Raw genomic sequence first — 12194 nt, forward strand, 5'->3', positions numbered from 1 at the left:
ATTATATATATAAATATATATATATAATATATATATATATATAATATATATATATAATATATATATTATAAATATATATATATTATATATATATATTATATATATAAAAAATATATATAAATATATATATATATTTTCACTGTCACTGTCCTAATCTTTGAGAGTTCTATGTATCTTATTCCATATGTGCATGTTTATATAGGTATATATTCTTAACTACTTAAAACCTTTCTGAATATTAATGATCTAATTAAACTTCCCCTATTACATCATAATATTTAGTTACATAATATTCTGTTAAGTTGTACTATGTAATATTCTCTATTTCCCTTTGGTTATTTTTAATTTTAGAATTGTAGCTAACTTGTTTTTGTCTATAAGCATTTTTCAGCTCTGGGTGTAGTTAAAAGAGTTATTTCTATAATATTAGGTAAACATTTTTATTGACTTCAGAGTGGCTGAATGAGATGTCCATTTTAGGGAGCTTCTTTGTGTTGTATTTCACCTTGTCATTTTAAAGACTTGGTAACTAGAAATATTTGGGTTTCCATTCCAGTTGTGCCACATGATAGCACCTTATGACTCTGGGCAAGATATTTACTTTTGTAAGTTTGTCCCCTGCCTTCTGTATGGTAGAGATTTTGTAAGGAACAAATTTAAAAATGTTTATCCAGTGCTTATAGCACCTGGCATGTAAACATTAATTTATCATTTTACAATAGCAAATATTAAAATAGCAAAAATAGCAAAAAATAGCATTTAAAATAGCAAAAATAGCACACTTGTTGTGCATCAGATATTGCCCTGAGCTCTTACCTGTACTTTGTAACTCACTTAAACCTCCTTATACCCCATGTGAAGAATTGTTACTGTTGTTATCTCAATTTTTATAGAAAAATAAACCAAGAAAATACCATTTAAATTACCTGAGTTATACAGTTATAAATGAAAATGTTGGGAGTTAACCCTAGGCAGTCTGATATCAGAGTCTTATAATATGCTTTTCTATTTAGCGTAGAATGTGAATTTCTGCAGAAGCAGTATACCAGAAAGGTAACATTGAAAAATACCTTAGCAATGATGCTTGAATAAGGGAATATTGTAATAGTAGCAGTAGTAAAAATTGTTATTGTAGCAATAATAATAGTAGTAGAGGTAATAGTAATGATAGCTAAAAATTAATATATTCCTTCCAGGGCATTAATCTAAACACTTTACTTTTATTTAGTCATTTAATCCTCACAACAGTCCTGTGGAATGGAAGCAGAGAGAAGCTAAATGACCTTCCCATAGAATCACTCAAACCAGTGTTTTAAACTTTGGGTCTACAAAAGATGTGTGACCCTTCTCAAATGATTGTGTCTTTTATTATCATTACTAATACTTCTACTACTATTATTACTACTGCTTCTATTATAATATGTCCTTATTCAACTATCATTACTAAAGATTATGTATTTTTTAGTGAGACTTAGCTTGTATCTTTTATTAGATTCTGAAAGAGTTCTCTACCCCAAAAAGATGAAGAACAATTTATTGAGTCATTCATCTAAGAGACAAGGAGATGTGATTATAGCTAACTGTATAAATATTAAGAGCAAATGTTTTAATTTTTTTATAGGGGAAATACTGGTGACAGGGGTCTTTAACCACTGAGCTAAATCTTTGGCCCCTTTTGTTTTTTATTTTGAGACAGGGTCTTGCTAAATTGCTGAGGCTGGTCTTGAACTTGGAATCCTCCTACCTCAGTCTCCTTCCTGAGTTGCTGGGATTACAGGTGTGCACCACCATACCCAGCTATTGTGTTTTTAATTAAATGAAACTTCTAAGTTATAGAAAGAGTACCTCATCAACTTTACAATCTGTAGCTTTCTCCCCCCTTTCTTTTTCTTTCTCTCTACCTTCCTTCCTGTGTGAAAGTCACAAATAGCAAGGAATTTTATTCACATGCATAAGGGCACACATACATGCACAATTGTTTTCATAAACTTGATTCCTAGAAATGGCATTGCTGAGTCAAATTGGGAGTCTGTATGTCTTCACTTTTGGCTGAAATGGGTTAACCTATTTACTTTCCCAAAAGGTTGCATGAGTTTTGAGTTTCCACCAGAATGGTGTTGTGGTGCATTTTGGAAAGTGACCTTTTCTCATACTTAGGTTTCTTAGGATTGAATTATCTTTTCCTGTTTGATAGGTGAAAAATGGTAACTTCATTATATTTTTTATTATATTTCTTTAATTATTAGTAAGGTTGAACATCTTTCCACATTTTTGTTGGCTATTTGTGTGACTATCTATCATCATGCTCTGTGTTGGTCAGCTTTTCATCTTTGGGACAAAATACCTGAAAGGGAGGGAAAAAAACAAAACAAAACAAACAAAAAACCTTGGAGGAGGAAAATTTATTTTGGTTCATGATTTCAGAGGTTTCAGTCTGTGGTCAGCTGGCTCCAGTGCTTTGGGCCTGAAGTAAGCAAAACATCAGTGCCAAAGGATACAGTACAGGAATGCCACTTACCTCATGGCAGACTGTAAGCACGGAGAACAAATGAGAGAGGAAGGGGCTGGGGACAAGATATACTCTACCAGGGTGTGCTGCCTATTACCTACTTCCTTCAACCATACTCCATCTCCTACAGTTTTTACCACCTCTCAATAATGCCATCAAATGATTCATGATTTGCATTAACCTACTCATCAGTGCATTAACCTACTCATGAGGTCTGAACCTTCATGATCCACTCAGCTTTCTAAAGGTCCTACCTCTGAATATTACTGCATCGGTGACCAAACCTTCAATACGTGAACCTTTGGGGACATTCTATATCCAAACCATAACACCTTTCTTTCCATTTTTTTTCTATTTGAATATTGGTCTTGTCTTATTCAGTATTTAAATAAAAACAAATTCGTCCTTTGACATGTGTAACTGAAATAATTATTCTCCTCCTAATTATCATAGTTTTTAGAAATAATTTATGTGATTTTTTTAAAGTAATATAAAAGTTTCATATTTTTATGTAACCAATTTGGCATATTTTCCTTAATAGCTTATAGCTGTTTTTGTCCTCCAAGGTTTGCAGAAACACTCATATTTTCTTCTAATACATTTGCAGTTTTTTTAAAAAAACATCTTTTTGTAATTTGGGTATTTATTTTAAGATGTCAGATGGGGAGAAAGCTTACCTTACTTGTTGTTTGCTAGCTGCTTACCTCCCCTTTCCATTCCTTCCCCAAAGTTTCAAAGCAGAAAAGATTTGCCCTAATGCATACCCTTTGCCTTTCATGTTATTTCCATCTCGCTAGCCCATTTTACCCATCAGAGGAAAGATAACTGTTATGAAGTTCTTTTGACCCGATTCCAAGGAGAATCCTGGTCTACCATGACATTGGGTTGAATGCCTTATTACTGCGTTCTCTGATACACTGCTTTGTATCCCACCATGGTTCTATTTAAAACTGTAGCCTTAAGCCATTTTGTTTTCTTGACCTCAGAAGTTATCTGGGCATAAAAATATTATCTATTTTCTGAAGACATGTTAGAGTTACCCCTGCTGTTTTTGACTTGTTAGGTATAATCGAAGTCCTGTCATTTAAATTTCTTTAATATGCAAAAAATGTTGTCTAAATTTATACCTTCGTTTTTTTTGAGGTTTTTGAATAAGACCCACTTTGTATAAAAATATAATTCTTTTCAAAGTAGCAGTGACTTCTTAGCCAGTTTTGGAAGCCTAGTAACACCTCTTTGAGTTTAGTACTTCCTCATGTTGGTGTGAAATAAGTGTTTTTATAATCTACATCTGAAGTCCTATTCTTTAATGTGTTTTATTTCTGTATCAGCTTTTAACTTTTACAACTAATCTGTGAGTTTTCCAGAATTCAGTCAGGTAATCCAAGAGAGATTACATTAAGAAAACAGCAGACCTGAGTTGGGTGCCACTTCACCTGCCTGTAATCCCAGCAGCTTGGGAGGCTAGGCAGGAGGATTGAGAGTTCAAAGCAATGCCGCAAGGCACTAAGTAACATAGTGAGACCCTGTCTGTAAATAAAATACAAAATAGGCTGGGGATATGGCTCAGTGGTTGAATGCCCCTGAGTTCAATCCTCAGTACCAAACAAAAAGAAAAAAGAATAAAAAGAAAAGAAAACAGCAGACCCTGAGAATGTTTCAGGAAATTATAAGTGCTAAAAATGCTGAATTCAGCCCTTTTCTCTTATGTTTCGGAGGGTTGAATTCTCCCCTTCCTCAGGGATTATTGTTGTGGCTTTAATTTACATTTAAACATTTATAAATTTAAAAAGATAATTTATTTGAGCCTTCATATTTTTCATAAAATAATAAATTAGAGTGTTGAATTTATAGCATACATTATTTGTTAACCGTCCTTTGATGTACTGCACTTTGCTGCTACCATGAATAAAATATGCTTTAAAAAGGGATATCATCAGTACTTTAAATGAGGCCTGAAATCTGCAACACAGTACTTCTGTCATATCCTGTTGTTGTGTTATGTTTTTCATTAGCAATCTCTCAACGAGACTCCTTTTCCATTCTAGTCATTTACACCTATCATTTACTTTGCAAATGGATTACTGCTGTGTATATCTTGATTCTGTCTGGTCTATCATTCTACATAATAAATTTATTTATTTATTTTTTTACAGAGAGAGAGAATTTTTTAATATTTATTTTTTAGTTTGTGGTGGACACAACATCTTTATTTTATTTTTATGTGGTGCTGAGGATCAAACCCAGCGCCCCGTGTATGCCAGGCGAGCGCGTTACCTCTTGAGCCACATCCCCAGACCTCTATATAATAAGTTGATAGGGCTCTATTACATTTCATGTTGTAAATTTGGTCTTTCATTCTAGCCCATTAGAGTCTTAAACTTCAGTCTTCCATTTTAAGCCATTTTTCCTAGGTTTGTGTCAATCTTAGTTGGCTGTGTTAAAATTAGAGATTATATGCTGACTGTAAAATCTATCTCCTAATATGTTTTATTTGACTAGGTAGCATATTGCTCTTTTGGGGGGGGGGGTGAATGCTTTTAATTAAGTCTTCCACTGGTTGACCAACCACTGTCCCTTACTGCTTTACAGAGTTTGGCTATACCTTTACATTTGTTAATTAGCTATTGAAGGTATTTGCCCTTACAACCCCTCGTAAATGCACTTATAAAGCACTTATAAAGGACAGAGTTCATAGTCTTACTACAAGAAAACCACCATTGAACACAACAGTAGTCTTTTATTCTTTGTATTCTTCCCTTTTAGAATGATTGTTTAGCAAATGAAATAAATTGTAACCCAATGCTGTGCATATCTGCAAGTTGTTAATAAATATATCACAATTAACTTTTCTCAAATGATTTATTAAAATAAAAAAGTTGTAATTAAGAGTTTTTTAAAAAATAGGTTTTACTTATAAATGGACACAATATCTTTATTTTGACTTATTCATTTTTATGTGGTACTGAGGATTGAATCCAGTGCCTCACATGTGTGAGGCAAGTGCTCTGCCACTGAGCCCCAACCTCAGCCTGTTATTATGAGTTTTTTAAAAAAAGAAAACTTTGACATCTGAATCCTCTTTGTATCTGCCATTCACTTTGACCTCACATTGTGATTTGTTTTCACTCCACCTGAAGTCCTCCTTGCATACTCAATTTTCATTGCCTCTTTTATACCTGCACACTTAATTCCTCTGCAGTGACTAGTGATGTACAGTAAATGCTGAAAATTTAAATTCTCTACTTCAGTTTGGTAGCTTAAGATAATTTCATATTTGGAAATTATGGAAGTTTGTTTACCTGTAGTTTTTCCCACTCATAGATTCTCAGCTTCATTTTCTACTTTGATTTATCTAACTGATATCATTTACATGAACAGGGTACAGGTTGTTCCTCTTTCTTATTTGGTTGGAATCCCTTCTTCAGATCATGAGTTGGTGTCTTTGTGCTGCTAAAAGGAAGGATATTTAAACATATGACCTTTATGTGGTAACTCACTTCCTTAAGAGTTACTCTTTTTGTTACAGTTAATTATAGAACACAAGTGATTATTTTACTAATTATATACTATTAAGTAACCATAAAATCTTTTTTGTGGAGATTAGAGACTTTTTTTTTTTTAGTACCAGAACTGAATCCATTATTGCTTTTTCTTTTCTTTTTTTTTTTTTTTTTTTTTTTTTTTTTTGAGACACAGTCTCCCTAATTTGCTAAATGCCTCATTCAGTTGCTGAGGCTGGCCTTGAACTTGAGATCCTTCTTCCTCAACCTCCTGAATCTTCTGGAATTACAGGCATGTACCACCATATCCAACTGGACAGTAGAGACATTTTGAACAATATCTAATCAAATTACAGCTGATGAAACTGAAGCCTACAGTGATTGACTTGCACATACTAATTCCATCAGAGCTAATGCTAGAAATCTGTTTTTCTTAGCTCTCAATTCAGTACTACCATACTGCTTTACTGGTAGGATATGAAGACATTAATTCTCAGCTTAGAAGATAGGAAATTTTGTGATTGGCGATATCTTTGAAAATCATGGTAAACAAAATAATAGTTTAAATATGATTGGGAATCTTAACAGTATTGAAACATCCATGTTTTTAACATGGAATTATTACTAAGGTGTGTACACTTGTTTTTACTGTTTTGGTTATTTTCTAAAATAATTTTGTGTAATTAAAATTGAACACACAATTTTTTTATTTAAAAATCTGAACAAGTGAATGTATAGGGAATTTACTTTGAGTATTTAAAGAAAGGCCAATTTGTAATCTGTTTTGTTTTTTGTTTTGAATAAACCTTTTCAGAAAGATGAGGTCTACCTTAATCTGGTGCTGGACTATGTTCCGGAAACAGTATACAGAGTTGCCAGACACTATAGTAGAGCCAAACAGACTCTCCCTGTGATCTACGTCAAGGTATGTAAAAATGGAACAATTTCCCATTTTGGAAAATATTTGTTGTGAGCCAGGGTGAATACAGGATATTTTTAAATTGTATTACTGCATTTAATTCTCAGGGAGGAAAAACTGCTAAGGTAGATAATGCGAGTTTGGTAAATTTTTGTATGGTTTTAAAATAATGAGATTTCACTTTTAAAACTTTCATGACACATATTAAAGGTATTCTGATAAATTTTAGTGAATTGTTCATAGACAATTTTGGATTTTTATTCTGCTATCTGTTGCTTATTTTCATTTAATTTCTGATCTTTATTGTGCCACAGACCAAAATAGGAACATATCATGTAGACTCACATAAAATTATATACTTATAAATATGTTCAAATTTAAGGTCTTATTGACATTTATAGGTACATTTATTGTATCTGTAGCAGAAATTTAAACTTTTGGCAATTTTAAACATTTTAATATATTTATTTATTTAGTATTATTTAATTTGGGGTTTCTAATACTGATGCCATCTTACTTATTTAATTTGTTTATTTGGTACTGGGGATTGAACCCAAGGGCACTTTACCACTCATCTACATCCCTGACCATTTTAATTTTGAGACAGGGCCTTGCTAAGTTTCCCTGGCCTAGAATTTGTGGTCCTCCTTCATCAGCCTCCCGAGTTGCTGGGATTACAGGTGTGCAGCACCACACAGGCCTTATAAAATGTTATTGTTGAATGTTTTTATTTCATCTTAAGAGCTGGAATTCTTTCATAAAGAGAAACTTCCCCATTTAATCTTTTTTTATTTTAGTTTTAGTAATCAAAACTAAAATGTGTGGTGATGAGGATTGAACCCAGTGCCTCACACATGCCAGGCTCTACCACTGAGCTACAACCCCAGTCCCCCATGTACTTTTATCTGTACTCTATAAAGTACAGTTTATATAAAAAGACAGGTACATATTTGATTTCCTTACTATTATTTAGCAAAATTTAGAATTGGTTGGTTCTATAACATCCTTCATAGGTGACTAGTTGGGTGTTTTCTTGTTTGTTTGTTTGTTCATACTATTTGATAGCTTTCTTGTTTTCTAGAATAGTGTTCCAGGTTCATCTTACACATTTCTTTCTCATACTTGGAATCAACTTTTTCTTCAAGGAGACCATGTTCTTTTAGTAACTAATGTTTTTTAGATATCACAGTCTAAATGCTGGAGGTGCTAAATGCTATAGGGTTGGTTACTGCTTCTGGATATTTTTAGTAAAAAGAGCTAGGAGATGTGGGTAATTTTTTCAAAGATATAACACATCTGTTTTTCTCCCCCAAGGGTAATTACACAATAAATTCATATTGATACTTCCAATTAAAATTGAGGGTTTTTAAAAATCATATCTTTTTTAAAAATTATTATTGGTTCTTCTTAGTTTTACATGACATCAGAGTCTATTTTTTTAAACCCTGATAATCTTCCACACTTAACACTGAAAATTTCACTTCTCAATGACAGCATTATAATCACCCACTTGTTAGCACCTCTAGCTGACAATAATGTAAGATCTTTTTGAAGCATTTTTTAACCTCCCATTCAATCCCATTAGGAATTAACCAAGGTATCTGTTTTAAAGCAACATTGAAGAACTCTCTTTGTGTGATTATACCTCATTAAGCTTTGTAATTTCATTTTACTGTTATTATAGTTGTAATTTTAAAATGCTAAATTAATTTTACTTTTAAATTAACATTTACATGTTTTAATATTTACATGCTTTCAAAGTACAAAATATTGGGCTGGGGATGTGGCTCAATCGGTAGCGCGCTTGCCTGGCATGCGTGCGGCCCGGGTTCGATTCTCAGCACCACATACAAAGATGTTGTGTTCGCCGAAAACTAAAAAAAATAAATAAATATTAAAAAATTCAAAAAAAAAAAAAACAAAGTACAAAATATGTTCAAAGAAGATTAACTTTTATGTGTTCCTTCTACCAGTTAAATGGTCTTAAATATTTTAAAACAGTTTATTATATCATTTTAAAAAACAAGCAGTGTGTAATTATTTTACCCAATTCTAGTCCCTTTTTCTCTAAATGTATAAATTTTTCTTTTTGGGGGGTGGGGGGGGGTATAAAAATACATCCTGGAGATCTCTTTTATATTTTCCTGGATTGAAAAATATATCCTGGAGATCACTCCATATTTTCATATTTTGCCAGCATATAGTTGGGCTTCATCTCTGACATTCTATCTTTAAAAAATAAAATTAAATTGTGCATATTGAAGTTGACATACTGGAAAGAAATCTCGTACTTGTTTCTCCTCCTTGTGAAAAAAAAGGAATTATTCTTTTTTTTAATAACCACAGCTCTTTCTTTTTTTTTTCTTTTTAACTATAGCTCTTTCAGAATCAGAACTCTTGGCCCTAGGTATTATTCTCTGGAGATACAAATCTATTTGTATGTTTAAAGTCCTGAAAAGAGAAAAATTATTGTCTACAGTTAATGAATTTATGAGTTGAGCTCCTTCACTTATTTATATTGCATAGTTTAATTGTAGTCCTATTATTTGAAAAATCTTAGTTTGGGAGATGGAAATAAAAGTGACAAATTACATACAACTCTTTTATGATCACCATCTAATAAGGACTTGTTTGGCATACATGTTACCAAAATGGAAAATGCATTTCTTTGTGATTATTTACTTTCACTTTTTCTAGGTGAGTTGAGTTGTTCTCTGACTATATTGTTTGGAACCTGTTTCTTCACCCCTTTTCTACTTCTATTGCCTTTTTTGTAGTTGATAATAGTTATAAGATAAAAAGTTTTGAGTGCCTGTGTTTTTGTGCTGTGCATCTTTCAGAACTAAGTATGTTTTGAAATGTAATTCTGAAACACATGGCTATCCAATCATTGGTATGAATTTAAATTTTTTGTTTTGTTTTTTGAGGTGAGGTGTCACTATGTTGCTCAGGCTGGCTCTGAACTCCTGGGCTCAAATGATCCTCCTGCCTTAGCCCCGTGAGTAGGTGGGGCTATAGATGTGTGCACTACACCCAGCTTCAAGTGGGTTTTTTTGTTTGTTTTTAAATAATTGGGAAAACAAACTAACTTGTTTAAGGACAAGGTCTGAATACATAAGAGATCTGGATACATTTTTGTTATTTTGTTATTTATTTTAAACAGATTTGGTGGCACAGAGGGGAGTACATTGGCCTTGAGTTAGATTAACTTTATTACTGTGCTCACTGAGCCTCAATTTCCTCTCCTGGAAAAATAAGGGGAAATGTATATATCACAGAGTGATTGTAAAAATTGTTAAAATAATACGTTATATTTCAAATTGGGTTCATTAGAGTAAAGATATGGCAGAATAAAGAAAGTAAAATTTAAAGAGGAGTATTCATCCTCAAACCATTACAGAAGATTGCAAATGTGATAGTGGGCTGTTATTTAATCTCTCTGGGCCTGGTTACCTGAAAGGCCTGGTTTATTTTATAAAATAAAATAATAGTAGTATTTATGGATTACATGGGGTTGTTCCAGGATTAAGTGAAATAATACATATAAAGCACTAGAATAGTGCCTAACTTCTGTAGAAAGCCTTTTAGGTTTCTTATAAGTATGCTTTTACAAAGTGGAACAACAACAAGATGTGAAAATGAGTATTTTATTGTTAATCTAAAGAATAAAGAATCAAGTGAAGAGAATGGAGATTATCTTTCAGATGAAAGAATATAGTAAAACGTCATCTTGAAATTAACCTAATTTAAGCTGTTTAGCATTTTTTTAAAGAAAACTTTTTGTTTTCATTTGTTTTTTTTTTTGTTTGTTTGTTTGTTTGTTTTTTTGCTGACGTAGATGTTGAAACCCTCATAGAGTTGGTAAAATCTTTATTTTAGTAGATGAGTACCTGTGAATTCAGTTGCTTATAGATCATTTTCTAGGTGATAAAGAATTAAACTTGCAGAATACATCTTAAGACTTCGAGATTGATTCTGTGAACAATTATACACTTTTATAGAATTACATAGTTTTAAAAAAGATACATGAATACCTGAATATTTTAATTCTAAGTTTAGTGGCAAGTGCTGATCTTATTGAATTCACCTTATGTTTGCATTTTATGTCATACTTCATCTTAAAGAAGGCTTAAACTTTTCCAACTTAATATTAATATTAAAGATGTATTGAAATTCACCTGTTTGCAGTTTCCGTCATGCCTCTGAAGGAAAGTAGGTTTCCTATTAAGTAATCCAACCCTTATCACAAGTCATATGTCATCATATGTCAATGCTTTAATCTGACCTGTATCTTTTAATTTTATTTCATTTTCAAATTTTCATTATTTTACCAAGACACTCTTATCTTTGGCTTGAATCATTTCACAATTTTTTTGCCATGTAATTAATTTTGGGCTAGCGGTCAGAAGGTAAGCAGCCAGAAAAATTACAAAGTGAATTATTTAAAAATTTTTACAAAGAGAACCCAAGATCCAAGGTGGGAGGGAGTGAATTAGATCACTACTGGCCTTTGGATAAACAGAGGATTTTAGTATTCTTTTTTTTTAAATTTTTTTTTTTGTAGTTGTATATGGACAGCAGGCCTTTATTTTATTTATTTCCATATGGTGCTGAGGATCAAACCCAGTGCTTCACACATGCTAGGCAACTGCTCTGCCACTGAGCTACAGCCCCAGCGCAGGATTATGGTATTCTTATAGTATGTTTCAACTATATATCTCTTTTAGTAGTAGAATTGAAGAAAATTATCTTTTAAGGTGATGTCAGTATTCACCTAGGCATGTGTTTTTAAATGGTATTTAAAATCTTATTTCTGAAGGATATTAATAAAAAGAGTGGTGATGCTACTAAAGGATTACTGATGTTTTGATAGGTAATTGCTAATTTTTTTCAGCACACCTGTGAGTTTTCAATAACCTTAGAAACTGACATATCAATAAAAAAAAAAGATTCTGAAGATGACATTGGAAATACTTTTCACATTAAGCAGCCTGACATACTAGAAAGAATGATGAACTAAAAAATCAGAAGACTTGGCTTCTCATCCAAATATTGGTTTTGAGTCATAGGATTTGGGATATCTCTCTTGAGTTTTATATCTTGTTTTAAATAAAAACTCATCTTAGCTAGTTGGAGATAAGATGTTAGTAAGTAAGAGCTTATAAAGCTCATTGTCAGGTTTCCTTTTTTAAGTTATTAAAGGATGGTACAAATACATGGTTAATGATACTTAAGTTAGCTAATTCATACAGACATGACATGA

The 12194-nt window shown here is 32.2% G+C and overlaps 1 protein-coding gene across 3 annotated transcripts in view; it reads left to right on the forward strand.

Moving 5' to 3' along the window:
• Positions 1-12194, forward strand: part of Gsk3b (glycogen synthase kinase 3 beta) — a 170626-nt gene that overhangs the window by 98841 nt on the left and 59591 nt on the right. For all 3 annotated transcript variants that reach the window (XM_015478461.2, XM_015478460.2, XM_048803256.1), the window contains exon 4: positions 6827-6937. In XM_015478461.2, coding sequence (XP_015333947.1) covers positions 6827-6937 — 111 coding nt within the window. The remainder of the gene's footprint in view (positions 1-6826; positions 6938-12194) is intronic.

This window comes from Marmota marmota, unplaced genomic scaffold, assembly GCF_001458135.2.
Source record: "Marmota marmota marmota unplaced genomic scaffold, marMar, whole genome shotgun sequence".
NCBI classification, from domain to species: domain Eukaryota; kingdom Metazoa; phylum Chordata; class Mammalia; order Rodentia; family Sciuridae; genus Marmota; species Marmota marmota.